The sequence below is a fragment of the Salvelinus namaycush genome, chromosome 42 (genome assembly GCF_016432855.1).
Source record: "Salvelinus namaycush isolate Seneca chromosome 42, SaNama_1.0, whole genome shotgun sequence".
Taxonomy (NCBI): domain Eukaryota; kingdom Metazoa; phylum Chordata; class Actinopteri; order Salmoniformes; family Salmonidae; genus Salvelinus; species Salvelinus namaycush.
The window spans coordinates 22,514,251-22,534,026 of NC_052348.1; the positions used below are offsets into that span (position 1 = coordinate 22,514,251).

General features: G+C 41.5%; 1 protein-coding gene across 1 annotated transcript; it reads left to right on the plus strand.

Moving 5' to 3' along the window:
* On the plus strand, window positions 1-12,992 carry LOC120034694 (sodium/potassium-transporting ATPase subunit alpha-1-like). The gene is made up of 21 exons (XM_038981298.1): window positions 1-12; window positions 249-374; window positions 2,803-2,862; window positions 3,230-3,433; window positions 3,556-3,669; window positions 3,759-3,893; window positions 3,986-4,103; window positions 6,093-6,361; window positions 6,510-6,953; window positions 7,490-7,682; window positions 7,800-7,975; window positions 8,069-8,205; window positions 8,362-8,512; window positions 9,057-9,225; window positions 9,322-9,476; window positions 9,659-9,782; window positions 10,128-10,273; window positions 10,995-11,128; window positions 11,273-11,374; window positions 12,664-12,755; window positions 12,964-12,992. The coding sequence occupies exons 1-21, from the start codon at window positions 1-3 to the stop codon at window positions 12,990-12,992; spliced, it is 3,090 nt and encodes a 1,029-aa protein (XP_038837226.1).
* The last annotated feature ends 6,784 nt before the right edge of the window (window positions 12,993-19,776 follow it).

Consider the following 19,776-nt stretch of genomic DNA (forward strand, 5'->3'; position numbering starts at 1 on the left):
ATGGGGCTTGTAGTAAGTCTGCATTGCACTTTTGATTATCAGGATTTGAATTGACTTATTTTGTTTGTTTTTCATCTGAACTAAAAATATGTTATTTTACAGTTCATACTTTACTTTATATTTTATGTTAATGGCTGCTTCTTAAGGGGATTTTATACATTTCTAAATGGAATTTCTATACTTGAATTGCAAAGAGGCACATTGATAGTGTACAGCTTCTCATCATTAACGTGTATTTTGACATACAGAAGGGGAAAGATGATTATAAACTGGCGGCGACCTCCGAGGACGATGGAAAGAAGAAGAGTGAAAAGCAGGTGAAGAAAGCGAAGGAGAAGATGGAGAAGGATGACCTGAAAAAGGAAGTTGACCTGGTGAGGAAAACGGATTATTTATTCATTTATTCATCTAATTTAGATGACATGGACAGTCCACATGAATCCATATGAAATTTGTTTAAAATATATACAATGACATAGCTTAAAACATTTCTGTGTTTTCTATAAGAAAAGACAAAGGTGCACAGTACACTGTAACGAAAAAACGTTTTTTTCCCACATGAAAAAAGACAACAGTTGACTGTAAAATACTACAGTTCTACCTATAGAATACTACAGTAAACTGTAGAATACTATACTATACATTGTAGTATCCCTCGATCATGTGTATTACTTACTGTAGAATGTTGTAATATACTGTAGAATGCTATAGTAAATATGACAGTATTATTGTTTTTTTTAAACACTGTAGAAAATACTACAGTAATGTTCACAAAAACACAACAGTGCGCAAAAACACTACACTTATTTAACTTTATTAACTACAACAGTATTTTATTTGCATATACCCTGCCAATTCCATTCCCCCATATTGCATTGTGTGCCACCCATAAGTGAGAAATTATCCGTTCAGACTTCAATCCTACAAGTTTGGAAAATGCTTTCTTTTAGTATTTTTTCAGTAGGTTTCCTGAAGGAGAAAACCTCCCCTTTTGCGTCAAAGATAATGAAACGAAAAAAACTATAGTAAATAATATAGTAATGCAGTAATGTTATACGGTAATTTGGGCGGGGAAAGAATTGCTGTATTTCAAATGGTACTGTAATTCCATCCCACAGAATTCAGTACCATAACATTTTTTTTGGAGCTCCCGAAACGTTTTGACCACTAGTGGGTGCATGGTATTGTTGTTTCTGGCTCATTACCATATTTTGAGGCTTGCCTTGTAAGAGGCTGTATTTGTTGCACCCGTTAGCGAGAATGTTGTACCAATTTAACTGGTGTGTGGTAGTAGTGCCCCAACAATTTCAAATGTATAGGGAACATATTGAAGTGGCAGTAAGTCTTAAACCTTTGATGGTTGAGTATTTTGCTATGTCATTTTGGTCTGTTTTGCCCTGTAGTCGCAGACAGTTTGAATGCCTTTGTTAAGGCCTCTAGAAGTGCAAATGATATGAAACACAAAATATTAATTGATATGCTGTAATGTGTAAGCACTACCTAACAGCTAACCTGCTTGTACCAATCCCATGTCATGTAAAACACTGTGAAATACAAACCCCTTCTCCCCTCAATTAATTTCATCCATTCCAATGACAGAATGTATTCCCTTTTTCACACATTTCCAACATTAACTGTATATATAACTGTAAAACAACACATTTCACTGAACCTGTCCAGTGTGTGACAATAACATATTTGTTATTTTTAACAGTATAATAGAGTAAATTCTATGATATTGTAATGAAACAGCAGGGAGCAGGTCTCGAACCCTCGACCTTCTAGCCCGAGGTCCGGCGCGCTATCGACCGTGCCGCAAAAGCATGTTCGTGCAGCAGAGTCGATTTCCGCGCTTATAAACCCAGGGTCGTTACACTACTCCCTCCTTCCAAAGAGCGCGCCCTCGCGCTGGCTTGCGAATCTACGTCTTACAGGAACGCGCCCACCGGCCAAGCACACGCACTGTCGTGGATGCAAGGTCCGATCACTTCTGACACCAGTGTAATGAAACAGCAGGGAGCAGGTCTCGAACCCTCGACCTTCTAGCCCGAGGTCCGGCGCGCTATCGACTGTGCCGAAAAAGCATACTCGAGCGGCAGTGTCGATTTCTGCGGTTATAAACCCAGGGTCGTTACAATATTTTACTGTCATTACACAGTACTTTCTCTGATACTTTATTCATATAACAGTAGGCAATATTAAATGCAGTAACTTACCACTAGCTGCCTGTAAGTTAGTGTAAAATTCACGGCAACCCCTTTACAGTGTAAGCCTATTAATCTCTGTGGGCCAGAAAAGGTGCAGCACACAACCTATCAAGCCTGTATAAAGCTCTTTGGTTTCTACATTTGCATTTGGGCACTCATTTGCACTTTCATTGACTTACTATTACTCTGCAGTGAGTCTTGGGGGCAGTTCTAAAACCCCAATAGCCTATGTTTAAACTTGAGAGAAACAGTAGCCTATCGTTGGAAACTGCTTTCTTACATGTAGCGAAATAGAAAACGGACACGTGCACTGAGCAGTACTTTTTCAGGGCAGAAGGTAACGTTCAGTAATGGATTCAGTCATGAATCAGAGCGATTCCATCCATCATACAGAAACGAATGACTCTTCTATGGTTTAGATTCAAATCTATGCTGCATGACCTTGTCATACATAGAATCCGTTCAAACTATTGGAGAAATGTGTTTCATCACTAAATGTTCTGTTTACTTCTGCCAATGTGGAAAGATTAAATAACAACCTAGTTCAACGAGCTCTCTCTCTCTCTCTCTCTCTCTCTCTCTCTCTCTGATTTAGGATGACCACAAGTTGACCTTGGATGAACTTAACAGGAAATACGGCACAGACTTAGCCAGGGTGAGTGAATATCTATGTGTGCCTCCGTTTCTAACATTGACAACCAGTTGGATCAGTAGCTCCTAAGGATGAAAGCTGACTGTAATTTGGAAGAGCATTGAAGTCGTGGAGGTTACGACACAAGGTCGTAGCGTTGGTAGAACTTCCTCTGCCTTCTAAGTCACGATGACATCACTATCTAACACCGAATCGTAACATATGAAACATATATATATCTTCCTAAAGTTTACACAGAGTTTGGAGTAAAATATATGTTTTCAGATTGTGTGACATCCCTTTGCTTACTTTGTGCCTTGCTTTCCTCCTTCCCTCCCTCCTCCTTTCCCTTCACTTTACATTTTCCCTCTCTCCTCCTTTCCCCACCTAGGGTCTATCCTCGGTTCGGGCTAAGGAGATCCTTCTTCGCGATGGTCCAAACTCCCTGACTCCTCCCCGCACTACCCCTGAGTGGGTGAAGTTCTGCAAGCAGCTCTTTGGCGGATTCTGCATGCTGCTGTGGATCGGAGCTGTGCTCTGCTTCATAGCCCACATTATCCAGGTCACCTCAGAGGAAGAGCCGACCAATGCCAATGTGAGAATCATACAATCATAGAATTCAGAGATAATTTGAGACGAAGCCTCCAGTGCCTGAAAGGCTTTTCCTACTTAATGACAACACGATATTCTCATAATCATTCTGCCTCTTCTTAACAGTTGTACCTGGGTCTTGTGCTCGCTGTTGTCGTCATTATCACCGGTTGTTTCTCCTACTACCAAGAGGCCAAGAGCTCAAAGATCATGGACTCCTTCAAAAACCTGGTCCCGCAGGTTAGACTTCTGCCTTTTCAAACACCTCTGAGAAGAACTCTATCATATAGTTACGTGCACGGATGTTAATCGTGTCCTCTTCCATGTAGCAAGCCCTGGTTGTCCGTGACGGTGAGAAGAAGAACATCAACACAGAAGAAGTGGTGGTTGGCGATATAGTGGAGGTGAAAGGAGGAGATAGGATACCTGCTGATTTGCGTATCATCTCTGCCAGCGGCTGCAAGGTGGATACTTAAAAATACATTAAGTCATGTGTCACACGCGTAAATGTAATTCATTCGTTGTTGTATTGACACAATTCTCTTTCCCCACTCAGGTGGACAACTCCTCCCTCACTGGTGAATCTGAGCCCCAAACTCGTAGTCCCGATTTTAGCAATGACAACCCCCTGGAAACCAGGAACATCGCCTTCTTCTCTACCAACTGTGTTGAAGGTAAATGCCTTCTGTAACTATCTGCAATTATTGAATAGTTCAAATTACTTGTATAAATTCGTTATTTTAGGAGGGGATTCAGACCGGAGTTAAAAGCGCGTATATTGAACTTCATTCATTTTTTATGCACTGTTTATTTGTTTCTATTCTGTTTTGTATTCTGCCATTGAACTTAAGCATGGGGGAAACGCCAGAAATGGAGGTGTGTCGGAGGTGTGTCTGACCTTGATTTAATACCCAAATAGTTCCATCACCATTAATAAGGTCGAGCAAACATGCCGGTTATAAGTGGAAAAGCATCTACTTTATTTTTCCCAATAGAAGTAACAGCATTCTCCATGCACTGTAATTTATAAATTGATAAGAGCTAATTGATAAGAGCTAGGTAAATGAGTAATCCCCACAGTGAAGTATGAAATATGTGCCGTTATGCAGATGTTTTATTGTATGGCCTTATAACTTGCAGGGATTAAATTTGGAGACACACGCCAAATGGGATGACAAGGTAAAGAGTTGCGCCAAATTGAACCTTTGTGCCCTTTAGAATGTTTTACACATATGCTCCAACGTTTCTTGTTTCTTTATTAGCCACTATCGGTTGGTGACTGTACATAATAACCACATATATTTAGTGTTCGTTCCCTTCTCTACATTCGTATCATTCCATCACATCGTTTGATTTAGCCTACCTTTCTCTCGTTCATCTGTAAACGCTGTCACGTCTTTGTGTCTGTGGCTGAGGGTCAACTAATAGTGTATACTATTTCATGAAGGCCAAATACAAATTGTCGTAAAAATAAATCGGGGGCATATAGGCTTGTTAAATCATTATGGAGCTCAAACCGATACATTGATCTTGATGCACAGCGCAACACTTTGCACAGTTCCATGATCAGTGCGGGCAATTAGGGTTTGTTTATTATATCATACTATTTTATACTATTCTCCATATTATAATTATAAAACTATTATTGGCTAGACTACTTTCAACGTTATCATTGATTAACTGAACGTGGCAACTTTCAAAATGAATCAAACACCTTTATTTGTGCATAAAGCCTTTCTTTTTCCATGAAGTAGGATTCATGATTATTCCCTAAACATAAATAATGTGTCAAATCAGTGTTTTAAAATTTACCCATGAGTTCTGAAACAGCCTTGAAAACGCATATTTGTCTCGATCGTTTTATATTCTCAACACATTCTCCACAATCAAGTCTTGTGGCGATCAAATTCAAATTTAAGGTACACAGTATTTAAAGAGATTACTTTAGATAAATTAACAGACAAACGAATTAAACAAAAACTCCCTGATTGAATTGGTAGGCCACCAAGTGGGTGTGTTTTCTGGGGTTTAATTACATGTATTCAGTGCTTGCAAGGAAACCTTGTTAAGGCCTCCATAAAGTAAGTCTGAAAACCAACTACTGAGAAGTGGGTAGGAAAGGGAGGCATAGGAAAAGTGTTACATTGTCTGAATTGCCTCTTTGTGATTCTAAACAAGGAATCATCAAATCATCCATTTTTTTTCTTGAGCAGATGGTCAGGGAGCCGGAACATAATTGACTGCAAGAAGCCCAAACAGATATCATATTTGACTCAAACATCAACATTTCAAACCTTGCTTACATTTGTATATGATCACGTGTCTATCTATTATGGTTGGGAATACTTGTGAACATATTTCCCAAATTAAAATCACCTGGAGCTGATTTCCTGAGGGTTTAAATTTAGGTTTAAATCCAACAATGAAAATGCCCCCCCCCAATTAAAATAAATAAATATATATATATAAATATATTTATTATTATGTTTTTTTTATATATTATTTTAACAATTTTGTTATACGTATATATATATATATTTTTTTTTCTTTCTCAGAAATCATGGGGAGGCAAAATAAAACCACCCGCGTTCCAAATTCGGCACACGGGCCGCCAGTTGGAGAACCCTGTTCTAAACCATATTCTCACTTTTTGACCCTTCCAGGAACTGCCAGAGGTATCGTCATCAACACTGGTGACCACACTATCATGGGTCGTATCGCCGCGTTGGCCATGAGTCTGGAAAGTGGGCAGACGCCTCTCGGAATTGAAATTGATCACTTCATTGAAATCATCACCGGTGTGTCGGTCTTCTTCGGTGTGACTTTCTTAATCCTCTCCGTCATTCTGGGCTATGGTTGGCTGCCATCCATCATCTTCCTCATTGGAATCATCGTCGCTAATGTGCCAGAGGGTCTCCTGGCTACTGTAACTGTGAGTGCTGATGAAAAGTCATGTTTAACAAAAACTTAATGAAAAAATGTATACAACATTTGACAAAACATGTTTTCTGTTATAACAACAAAACATATGTTGTCTAATTGTCTATTCTTTAACCCTCTGCTATGAATTTCCATCTTAGGTGTGTCTAACTCTGACTGCCAAACGTATGGCCAAGAAGAACTGCCTGGTGAAGAATCTGGAAGCTGTGGAGACCCTGGGCTCCACCTCCACAATCTGCTCCGACAAGACTGGCACCCTGACTCAGAACAGAATGACCGTGGCTCACATGTGGTTCGACAACCAGATCCATGACGCTGACACCACAGAGAACCAGAGTGGGACCTCTTTCGACAAAAGCTCTGCCACCTGGGCTGCCCTGGCTAGAGTCGCTGGCCTGTGCAACCGCGCCGTCTTCCTGGCAGAGCAGAACAACGTACCTATCCTCAAGAGAGATGTGGCTGGTGATGCCTCAGAGACTGCCCTGCTGAAGTGTATCGAGCTGTGCTGTGGGTCTGTCAAAGACATGAGAGAAAAGTACAGCAAAGTCGTTGAGATCCCCTTCAACTCCACCAACAAATACCAGGTAACCACGTGGGCTCTTTATACATAGTATCTGGTCAATCAAATCAAATCAAGATTTATTTACACAGCAAATTTCAGCCATGGAATGCAACACAATGTGTTTCACAGGAACAAAACTATGGAAAAAAAACAATGGAAGTAAAAACTGAAATCATCCGGTCAGCTTGTAACTACTACTGGGTATCTACATCCAGTCAGTGTGTAACTGCTACTGGGTATCTACATCCAGTCAGTGTGTAACTACTACTGGGTATCTACATCCAGTCAGTGTGTAACTACTACTGGGTATCTACATCCAGTCAGTGTGTAACTACTACTGGGTATCTACATCCAGTCAGTGTGTAACTACTACTGGGTATCTACATCCAGTCAGTGTGTAACTACTACTGGGTATCTACATCCAGTCAGTGTGTAACTACTACTGGGTATCTACATCCAGTCAGTGTGTAACTTTACTTTACCAGGCTCACTGGTAACCTGCTGAGTTATTTAAAATAAAGTCAACCCTCTTCATGGTGTCATCTCATCTTCCACTAGCTCTCCATTCATGAGAACAACATGGCCGGCGAGTCCAATCATCTGCTGGTGATGAAGGGAGCCCCTGAGAGGATCCTGGACAGCTGCTCCACCATCTTGCTCCAAGGCAAAGAACATCCTCTGGATGACGAGATAAAGGAATCATTTCAGAAAGCCTACGAAGCGCTAGGAGGACTGGGAGAGAGAGTGCTGGGTAAGAGGGCCCACACCAATATGGAAACATATTCATTAAAAGGTTTGGGAGCTAATGTTACAGTCTTGAACATGCAGAATTTGTTCAAGGTTGTTTCTGCCTCTGCGTCCTTTCCAGGTTTCGGCCATTTCCAGCTCCCTGATGACCAGTTTCCAGAAGGCTTTGACTTTGACTGTGAAGATGTGAACTTTCCCACTGAGAATCTGTGCTTCATTGGCCTCATGTCCATGATTGACCCTCCCCGTGCTGCTGTGCCTGACGCTGTGAGCAAGTGCAGGTGTGCTGGAATCAAGGTATGGCAATATCATAGTAAACTCAAGACTCTTCGGCCATCACACATATCAGCCACGGTGAACAGGCCACTCAACTTCCCCTCTTACCCTTAGGTTATCATGGTCACTGGGGATCATCCCATCACTGCGAAGGCCATTGCCAAGGGTGTGGGCATAATCTCTGAGGGCAACGAGACTGTTGAGGAAATTGCTGCTCGTCTGAAAATCCCAGTTTCTGAGGTCAACCCAAGGTATGTTGAAGTTTGTTCGGGAACATTTCAGTGTATGTCATCACACTGTCTAGACTTAAAGAGGAGTGACAGAAACCTATATTTTGCCATTTTGTGAAAAATACAAGCCAGTTATATTTAGCATATATTTTAACTTTCCGTCTTTGTGCCATGCAGAGATGTCAAGGCCTGTGTTGTCCACGGTGGAGAGCTGAAGGACATGACCGCCGAAGAGTTGGATGACATCCTGAAGTATCACACTGAGATTGTGTTTGCCAGAACTTCTCCTCAGCAGAAGCTGATTATTGTGGAGGGTTGCCAGCGTCAGGTACTATTTAGTTAATGAATCCATGCTTATGAGTTAGTCAGGATCATTGCATCTTTCGTTGCTAAGATCTTTAAGGAGAGTGCACAGTTATGAACTTGAAAGTTATGAATAAACCATTATTAGGTACATTTGGGCAGTATAATACAAGGATTTTAACAGAAATACAATGGTTCATTGGATCAGTCTAAAATGTTGTACATACACTGCTGCCATCTAGCCGCCAAAATCAAATTGTGCCTGTGCTGGAATAATACATTATGGCCTTTCTCTTCCATTTAAAAGATGATGGTACAAAAAAAATACAAAAGAACGCATGTTTTTTTCTTTGTATTTTCTTTTACTAGATCTAATGTGTTTTTTTTCTCCTACATTCATTTCACATTTCCACAAACTTCAAAGTGTTTCCTTTCAAATGGTATCAAGAATATGCATATGCTTGCTTCCGGTCCTGAGCTACAGGCAGTTAGATTTGGGTATGTCATTTTAGGCGAAAATTGAAAAAAAGGGCCCGATCCTACTAAACATCCCTCTTACTTATCCACAGGGGGCCATTGTGGCTGTGACAGGTGATGGTGTGAACGATTCCCCTGCTCTGAGGAAGGCTGACATCGGTGTTGCTATGGGTATCTCTGGATCTGACGTCTCCAAGCAGGCTGCAGACATGATCCTCCTGGATGACAACTTTGCCTCCATCGTGACTGGTGTTGAAGAGGGTATGAGGAGCTCTGCCGATGATTATCAATCTGCTGTGTCTTTCCATCCTTCTGTCATCACCCTGACTATCCCTTCCATCCTCTATTTCCCCCCAGGCCGTCTGATCTTTGACAACTTGAAGAAGTCCATCACCTACACCCTGTCAAGTAAAATTCCAGAGATGACCCCCTTCCTCTTCTTGCTCCTTGCCAACATTCCACTGGCCCTAGGGACCGTCACCATCCTCTGCATTGACCTGGGAACTGACATGGTGGGTCTTTCAGATGTCGATATTCCTCCTTAGTGAACAATCTGATCATGTGTTCTGGTGCATCACCACGAACAATGTCCGTGATCATTTCAGAGGTTGTTCAGAAGATATTTTCACAAACATGGAAGTGACCAACGATATGTTTCTAATTCGGGTGATCTTTTCCCATCATTACCTTCAAGATCCCCGCTATCTCCCTGGCCTATGAACAAGCTGAGAACGACATCATGAAGAGACAGCCACGGAACCCCAAAACAGACCGACTGGTGAACGAGAGACTCATTAGTGTGGCCTATGGTCAATTTGGTAAGGCTTCTGTTTTACCTTTATTTGTTGTATGTTGACCAGTCTGTTTCATAGCACATTTACAATCTGATCAATGTCTCTTCACTGACAAAATACTTGGTCACACTTTATTAGGATAGTCCATCTGTATTATCAACAAAACATGATACTATCAACAGACTGTCAGTTGATTAGCAACTGCTTGCCATGGTTAGGGTAAGGTAAAGTTATGGTTAGGGCTAGGGTTAGTAGATAGTTAGTTGAAATGATACTGATGTTAGTCTGTAGATAGTCCATCTGTGGATGCTCTACAGACTATCCAAATAAAGTGTTACCAAATGCTCTCCTCCTTTTTCCTCTTCACAGGAGTGATGCTGGCCGCAGCCGGCTTCTTCACATACTTTGTAATCATGGCTGAGAACGGTTTCTATCCCATGGATTTGCTAGGAATCCGTTTGGACTGGGAAAACCAGTATATCAACGACTTGGAGGACAGCTACGGCCAGCAGTGGGTGAGTACACAAACGCTGCTCTGCCTTCTTGCTGTCACCTTACTAACGGATTCATAGAAATAGAATGAATAGAAAGAGCATCTCCATTCAAGTCAATGATGGGCTGGCATGAGTTTACCAGTCAAATTGCCAGGTTTATAGCTCCTAGCCTGTTCTATTCATTACATTTCTATGAAGGGATTAGCATTAGCCTTGTTTTGAGTACCTTCTTGTGTGATGAGTTCTCCATTTGAACTTTTTTAGTCTCTCCCATTTTTTTTATTTTGTTCATTCCAGTAAGTTTATTCCATCAGGAAATTCAAGAAAACTAAATAAATCAATAAATGTGATATAGTATAAAAAAAGGTTTGGAAGTCATGGCTGGGATTATGGATCAGGGTTGTTGCACAGTTTGCATTGTGGATAGTCAGTGGACGAACAGTCACTGCCAGAGAGACAGGTCTGTAGCCTCGGCACTGCACCACACAACCCCCAACGTACTCTCCGTGCTTTGGGCTTCGTAGACAGCTTGCTACTATCCCTCCATTTGTGCGCTTGTGGATGCCACTGCTGTCGCTGGCTCACATTCTCACCACACATTTAGTAACATTGTAATAAACACGTTCCCCCTTCTCCCCCTTCTCCCCTCTGTTTCCCTATCTACCCACATCACTTCCCCTCTCTCGCGCTCTCTTTCTCTCTCTCTCTCTCCCCTCTCTCTCTCTCTTCCCTTATCCTTCAGACATATGAGAGCAGAAAGATTATTGAGTTCACCTGCCATACAGCGTACTTCGCCGCTGTCGTGATTGCACAGTGGGCCGTTTTGGTCGTCTGTAAGACCAGGAAGAACTCCTTCTTTCAGCAGGGACTAATGAAGTAAGTACACACATAGATCTCCGTGGTCTGGGTCCTAAGACACACACACACGTTCATACAGCCCTGCGACTCACTTCAAAAATCAATATCCACCCTGTTGGTTTTAAATCCATGAAAATTACTTACTTTTTCCTTGCACCTCAGGAACCGTGTTCTCATCTTCGGACTTTGTTCCGAATCCGCCCTGGCTCTCTTCCTGTCCTACTGCCCTGGAATGGACATTGCCATCAGAATGTACCCACTCAAGTGAGCAATAGACCCTTCAGATTATCTTATGTTCTTCTGTATACCAACTTGGAACAAAGGTCACCCTCTGTTTTAAAAGATGAGGTGCAAAATGGGTGGATATTATAAAGGGCGGAAACTACTGTGGTCTCACAGGATCAGTTAGGGCTCACTAGCTAGCTGAAGTGTAATGGGGTTTACTTCCCAACCAAGAGAGAAAACGCAACTCCAGTGTAATGGGGTTTACTTCCCAACCAAGAGAGAAAACGCAGCTCCAGTGTAATGGGGTTTACTTCCCAACCAAGAGAGAAAACACAGCTCCAGTGTAATGGGGTTTACTTCCCAACCAAGAGAGAAAACACAGCTCCAGTGTAATGGGGTTTACTTCCCAACCTAGAGAGAAAACACAGCTCCAGTGTAATGGGGTTTACTTCCCAATCAAGAGAGAAAACACAGCTCCAGTGTAATGGGGTTTACTTCCCAACCAAGAGAGAAAACGCAGCTCCAGTGTAATGGGGTTTTACATCCCAACCTAGAGAGAAAACGCAGCTCCAGTGTAATGGGGTTTACTTCCCAACCAAGAGAGAAAACGCAGCTCCAGTGTAATGGGGTTTACTTCCCAACCTAGAGAGAAAACGCAGCTCCAGTGTAATGGGGTTTACTTCCCAACCAAGAGAGAAAACGCAGCTCCAGTGTAATGGGGTTTACTGCCCAACCAAGAGAGAAAACGCAGCTCCAGTGTAATGGGGTTTACTTCCCAACCTAGAGAGAAAACGCAGCTCCAGTGTAATGGGGTTTACTTCCCAACCAAGAGAGAAAATACAGCTCCAGTGTAATGGGGTTTACTTCCCAACCTAGAGAGAAAACGCAGCTCCAGTGTAATGGGGTTTACTTCCCAACCTAGAGAGAAAATGCAGCTCCAGTGTAATGGGGTTTACTTCCCAACCTAGAGAGAAAACGCAGCTCCAGTGTAATGGGGTTTACTTCCCAACCTAGAGAGAAAATGCAGCTCCGGTGTAGTGGGGTTTACTTCCCAATCAAGAGAGAAAATACAGCTCCGGTGTAGTGGGGTTTACTTCCCAATCAAGAGAGAAAATACAGCTCCGGTGTAGTGGGGTTTACTTCCCAATCAAGAGAGAAAACACAGCTCCAGTGTAATGGGGTTTACTACCCAACCAAGAGAGAAAATGCAGCTCCCAGATTTACGCTCAATTTATTCTCTTTTTTATTTTCCTTACCTCTTTCCAGTTGTCTTTCATTCACTTTTACCTCAAATCTTTTAATTTCTAATTCCTTCTCTTTTTCCTCAGGCCTTTCTGGTGGGTATGTGCCTTTCCCTACACCCTGCTCATCTTCATCTATGATGAGGTTAGAAAATACATCATGCGACGGAACCCAGGAGGTAAGTGCTCAGGGACTATAGACGACAACAAGCTTTTAAGTTAACGCCGACAATTGGCCGTCACTGTCAATTATTGTACAATAACATGACAAGGACATGTAGGATTGGAAGTGCGGGATTATATCATTTGTCTCGTGGAGATTTGCAGTGTGGCAAGATGAAATCGAACTAATTTGTTTCTTCTCTCGGGAATTGTCTCTTCTTTCAGGTTGGGTGTACCAAGAGACATACTATTGAGACAAAGAGGCCATCCCAGGATCACTCAATGTCACTCTGCTGCAGTATTGCCTTATAATGTAATCGTTCATTTTTACAATGATATTAAACCCATTTGCCTTTGATAGACAATTCTCAGACCTTTCTTGATAGTCTATTCCTGTAGCTCTTTGAGAGTCTCGGTTGCACTTTACTATTCATCTTCATGGAGTCAGATTGCGTAGTCTTATTACGGTCTTATCATCAAACATGAAAGAGGAGCATCGCACATCCAACACCAGATCACCCTAAAAAAAACTTTGGAGATCTCATTCCAGATCCAACACCAGATCACTTTGGAGATCTCATTCCAGATCCAACACCGGATCACTTTGGAGATCTCATTCCAGATCCAACACCAGATCACTTTGGAGATCTCATTCCAGATCCAACACCAGATCACCCTAAAAAAAACGTTGGAGATCTCATTCCAGATCCAACACCGGATCACTTTGGAGATCTCATTCCAGATCCAACACCAGATCACTTTGGAGATCTCATTCCAGATCCAACACCAGATCACCCTAAAAAAAACGTTGGAGATCTCATTCCAGATCCAACACCGGATCGATCTGAAATGAGCAGCAAAGACGACAGGTCACAATGTCAACAGTAGCCTATACCTGGGAAATGCGTTTAGGTCTACCTTTACTTGTAAATTAAGTCCATTCATCTGTCCTTACATTAGAAAATACTTCAATCAAATCGTTCTGTATTTTGTTTGATGTAGGCCCATCCAAAAACACGGTGGAAGTATCTGGGTTCATCATTACTTCTAAATGCTGTTTTCCTTTAGGCTACCTAAACATAACAAGGTGGAACAAAAACACACAAGACATAAAAATAAGAAAGAAGAAAGAACACAAAGTAAGTAAGCGTACTATATACAGGGTCAGTTCCAGTACCATATGTGTAGGGATACTGGATCACATTTAACATTTACATTTAAGTCATTTAGCAGACGCTCTTATCCAGAGCGACTTACAAATTGTACCTTTTTTATATTTAACTAGGCAAGTCAGTTAAGAACAAATTCTTATTTTTCAATGACGGCCTAGGAACAGTGGGTTAACTGCCTGTTCAGGGGCAGAACGACAGATTTGTACCTTGTCAGCTCGGGGATTTGAACTTGCAACCTTTCGGTTACTAGTCCAACGCTCTAACCACTAGGCTACCCTGCCGCCCCGGATCAATAGAAACAGATACACAGTTCACACATTTATTACTACACTCAAGACACACACACACTCAGCAGCCAGGAAGTGGACTAGTGAAAGTCTAAGTGATAGTGGTTTCCAGAACAGAGAGAGAAATACACATATCAAATAAAAAATCTAATTTTATTTGTCACACACTTTGTAAACAACAGGTGTAGACTAACAATGAAATGCTTATTTAGGGGCCTTTCCAAACAATGCAGAGAGAAAAATAGAGAAATAATAGAAAAACAATACTACGAGGAATAAATACACAATGAGTTGGGGGGTATGAGGTAATTGAGGTAGATATGTACATATAGGTAGGTATAAAGTGACTAGGCAACAGGATAGATCATAAACAGTAACAGCAGCATATGTAGCAGCATAAGTCAAAAGAGTTCAAAAGGCTCAATGCAGATAGTAGGACAGGATAGGGTATTACAATGTGTTATATAGCAGTAAGGCTATAGCAACGCAGTGCTACGGTAGCAAAAAGCAGGAATGTAGAAAATGGAAGGTAATGGCGTAAACATGAACCTCTAACACCTACCAAACCCGGATCCGGGATCCCCCCATCACAAAAGCTGACTAGCATAGCCTAGCCTAAAGCCACAGGGATATCATATAATAAAATGTTCATGAAATCACAAGTCCAAGACACCAAATGAAAGATACACATCTTGTGAATAAAGCATCATTTCTGATTTTTAAAATGTTTTACAGGGAAGACACAATATGTAAATCTATTAGCTAACCACGTTAGCAAAAGACACCACTTCCATACTCCACTTTTTTTTTACTCCATCACCAGCTATCACAAATTCGACCAAATAAAGATATTGATAGCCACTAACCAAGAAACAACCTCATCAGATGACAGTCTGATAACATATTTATTGTATAGCATAGGTTTTGTTAGAAAAATGTGCATATTTCAGGTATAAATCATAGTTTACCATTGCAGCCCCCATCCCAACTCTCACTAAAACGACTAGAATAACTACAGAGACCATCGTGTATTAGCTAATTACTCATCATTAAACATTTCTTAAAAATACACAGCATGCAGCAGATGAAAGACACAGATCTTGTGAATCAAGACAATATTTCAGATTTTCTAAGTGTTTTACAGCGAAAACACAATATAGCGTTATATTAGCTTAGCACAATAGCGAACATCAGACCAGCATTGATTCAAGGCAAAAATAGCTATAACGTATAAACCACCAAAATATATTAATTTTTTCACTAACCTTCTCAGAATTCTTCAGATGACAGTCCTGTAACATCATATTACACAACGCATATAGAGTTTGTTCGAAAATGTGCATATTTAGCGGCACAAATTGTGCTTATACAATGAGAAAAGTTACCAAGCTGCCCAGAAAATGTCGGGCGCCATCTTGGAGAGTCACCTAGTCTAATCAATAAATAATCATAAACTTGACAAAAAAATACAGGGTGGACAGCAATTGAAAGACAAATTAGTTCTTAATGCAATCGCTGAATTACATTTTTAAAATTAACGTTGCTGCGCAATACAGGGTCCGATAACGCAAGGCTACATTGCAAGTAATGGCGTTTTATGCATTTGACTATTTTCAACAGAACAATGAATTATCAGCATAAATAGTTCTTACTTTTAGATGAACTCTCATCAGAATCTTGTGAAAGGTGTCCTTTGTCAAAAAGAATCGTTGATAGGTTGGAGAACGTCGTCTTCAGAGTTGCAATTAGCAGTAAACATTAGCACGAAAGAGAGAGATACCCAAGTTCCTACAGCGCCAAGGAAATAAATACCCGAAAATCGCAATATACTGACATAAACTGATATAATTCGGTTCAAAATAACAAGATTATGATGTCTTTAAAGCCTATATCGAATAAAAACATGACTGGAATTATCTAAGTAGCTAAAACCAGAGCTTCTACAACGACATGGCAAGCTCCTCTTTGCGCCCAGTTGAAGATCCAAAAGAACGGACACCGTGGTTCCAATGAATTTATAAACTCTGGGAACTACGTAGAAACTCAATTTCAAGTCTCCCTATTTGCTGACACCCAGGGGAAGGCGTATGCAGTGCATCTCAACCAATAGAGGACAGGCAAATTAATACACAGGTCTCAGAACAGCCACTGAAAATCTGCATTCTGACATACACATAGGAGAATTGCTCTAAGTCCAGTTCTGTTTCACTTACAGACATAATTCAAACGGTTTTAGAAACTAGAGAGTGTTTTCTATCCAATAGTAATAATAATATGCATATTGTACGAGCAAGAATTGAGTACGAGGCAGTTTAATTTGGAAACGAATTTGTACTATGTCGAAATGGCACCCCCCTAGTGGCAAGAAGTTTTAAGTAGCACTAAGTAATTAGCAAAGGCCTAATAGGCTAAGCATAGCACAGGTTGTAAACACACTATGTACAGAGGGCTAGGCTAACCTAACACACAAACACAGCGGCCATCTTAAGGCCTTTGCAAACTGCCTGGCTGAAGCACACAGGACTGGATAAATGGACTATGTAACATGATATACTACACCAGGATGTAACAAAGAGACATACACATCGCAGGTGGACATAGACATGTAGTTACATAGTACTACACACTGGGCATAAGTTATATCAGAAGATCCCTGACTCGGCAAAGTCCACAGTAAGGTTGAGCAAGCTTCATGAGGGAGAGGTCACCGGTGACGACCTCTCTGTTGGTGCAGCCAGGAGGTTTGTCAACTTGCTGTTGACTCCTGGTGCTGCAGTGAGAGCCTGAGGAGCTTGCCCTCTCAGAAGGGCCTTCAGGCGTCCACCCTCCTAGCAACCACCCCTAGCAACCAAACAGAGTGGTCAGGTGTAGAGGTGTGAACAGACAGTATTTAACCTGGGATAACCTCTGCTGGGGCTAGAGAGTCTCAAAGTGTGTGCCTCTAACTCCCAAGGTCAGAGAAAGGGTTTGAAAGAGAGTTTTGTACAATCTGTGCCCACATACCGTCTCCTGGCCTGTCCACAAACTGGAACAATTATAGTCTAGACAGAGGTGCTGTCTGTGTAGCACCACAGAGTTAAACTGCCCAGAGGCGCTGTCCATTCAGCAGTGCTGAATCCTGGCCTCGGCCTAAGCTACAGAATATATGGAGACTGTTTAGTACCAAAAATAAGGGGTTAAATACATGTAAAAAAAAATATATATATATATATAAATATTAATAATAATGTGTCCTGATCTTTCTTATCTCTCAGATATATAGCCCTACAATGGAGGTGTCATAACCAATTAAACCTAGCGGTCAAACAGGGAAATGGTTCCAATCGTTTTTCCACCATAAATGGTTCCCATTGGGGATTTTAGAAACACTAAAAGGACCGTGTTTTGTGTAGGCTTACCCTGGAGTGATGTTTTGATAACCATGTAAATCTCTCTCGGACAAGGTGACTTTTATCAATATATACAGCTGTATTTACTCTCAGATTCGAAAATGCGTACCTATCGCTCCACAAAAGCAGAGTAGGGGAAACATCTACTTGTCTCAGGTCTCAGAGTGAGTGATGTCACAGATTGAAACATTTCTAGAATAGTGCATTTTGAGGCCATATGGCATAGAGTCTTACAAGCACTGGAGATAGATGCGGTAGGAACATGTGGGTCAGCGCACGTGTGGAGTAGTTGATGTTTCTGTGCATCTGTCTGTTGTATTTTGTCCGCATATGTTTACATTCTTTGAAAAAATGTAATAAAATCTTTGAAAATTCAAAACGCTTCTAGCATGCACCGCTAACTAGCTAACCATTTTACACCGGTTACAAATGTTTGTTTCCGCGCAAGGTGCATTGGAAGAATTGTAAATCCAATGTAAAAGGCTATGGAGTTTGCATTGCGAATTATTTGGATGTGATGTGTCCATATATTGTTTATTGTATGCCACCTATCGGTTGTAACTGTTGTTCGCTACATCAGTCTATGGCTGAGCTGAGTTGAGCTGTGTCATTTTGTCGGATGACAAGAAATAAACGGCCATCGGAGGCTATCACTTGTGTATTTTGGCTACATTGGTATTTAGGCCTACATTTGGCAAACCTTTTTGTCAATTTCGGTTAATAGCCTTAGCCTATGTCATTCGGGTAGCGCTAGCTGGCCTGACCACGTGATATAACTAGCCAGCTAAATCTGATTACCTGAGGTAGCTAATTTGTAGTACCACTGAAGCTAGTGCTTGCTAGCTAACTACCACAGACAGAGTGGCTTGCAAAAGTATTCACCCCCCTTGGCATTTTTCCAATTTTGTTGCCTTACAACCTGGAATTAAAATTGATTTTTGGGGGGTTTGTATGATTTGATTTACACAACATGCCTACCACTTTGAAGATGCAAGATATTTTTTATTGTGAAACAAACAAGAAATAAGACAAAAAAACAGAAAACTTGAGCGTGCATAACTATTCACCCCCTCAAGACAATATTTTGTAGAGCCACCTATTGCAGCAATTACAGCTGCAAGTCTCTTGGTGTATGTCGCTATAAGCTTGGCACATCTAGCCACTGAGATTTTTGTCCATTCTTCAAGGCAAAACTGCTCCAGCTCCTTCAAGTTGGATGGGTTCCACTGGTGTACAGCAATCTTTAAGTCATACCACAGAAACTCAATTGGATTGAGGTCTGGGCTTTGACTAGGCCATTCCAAGACATTTAAATGTTTCCCCTTAAACCCCTCGAGTGTTGCTTTAGCAGTATGCTTAGGGTCATTGTCCTGCTGGAAGGTGAACCTCTGTCCCAGTCTCAAATCTCTTGGAGACTGAAACAGGTTTCCCTCAAAAATGTCCCTGTATTTAGCGCCATCCATCATTCCTTCAAATTCTGACCAGTTTCCCAGTCCCTGCCGATGAAAAACATCCTCACAGCATGATGCTGCCACCACCACCATGCTTCACTGTGGGGATGGTGTTATCGGGTTGATGAGAGGTGTTCGGTTTGCACCAGACATAGCATTTTCCTTGATAGCCAAAAAGCTCAATTTTAGTCTCAAGTGACCAGAGTACCTTCTTCCATATGTTTGGGGAGTCTCCCACATGCCTTTTGGCGAACACCAAACTTGTGTGCTTATTTTTTTCGTAAGCAATATATTTTTTTCTGGTCACTCTTCCATAAAGACCAGCTCTGTGGAGTGTATGGCTTAAAGTGGTCCTATGGACAGATACTCCAATCTCCGCTGGGCAGCTTTGCAGCTCCAGGGTTATCTTTGGTCTCTTTGTTGCCTCACTGATTAATGCCCTCCTTGCCTGCTCCATGAGATTTGGTGGACGGCCCTCTCTTGGCAGGTTTGTTGTGGTGCCATATTCTTTCCATTTTTGTATAATTAATTTAATGGTGCTCTGCGGAATGTTCAAAGTTTCTGATCTTTTTTTATAACTCAACCCTGAACGGTACTTCTCCACAACTTTGTCCCTGACCTGTTTGGAGAGCTCCTTGGTCTTCATGGTGCCGCTTGCTTAGTGGTGTGGCAGACTCTGGGGTCTTTCAGAACAGGTGTATATATACTGAGATCATGTGACAGATCATGTGACACTTAG

Bases quoted from the DNA above. Each gene is read 5' to 3' on its own strand.
- LOC120034694 (XM_038981298.1), top strand. The intron at 10,274-10,994 runs GTGAGTACACAA...CTTATCCTTCAG, and splicing joins ACAGCTACGGCCAGCAGTGG to ACATATGAGAGCAGAAAGAT. The intron at 11,129-11,272 runs GTAAGTACACAC...CTTGCACCTCAG, and splicing joins TTTCAGCAGGGACTAATGAA to GAACCGTGTTCTCATCTTCG.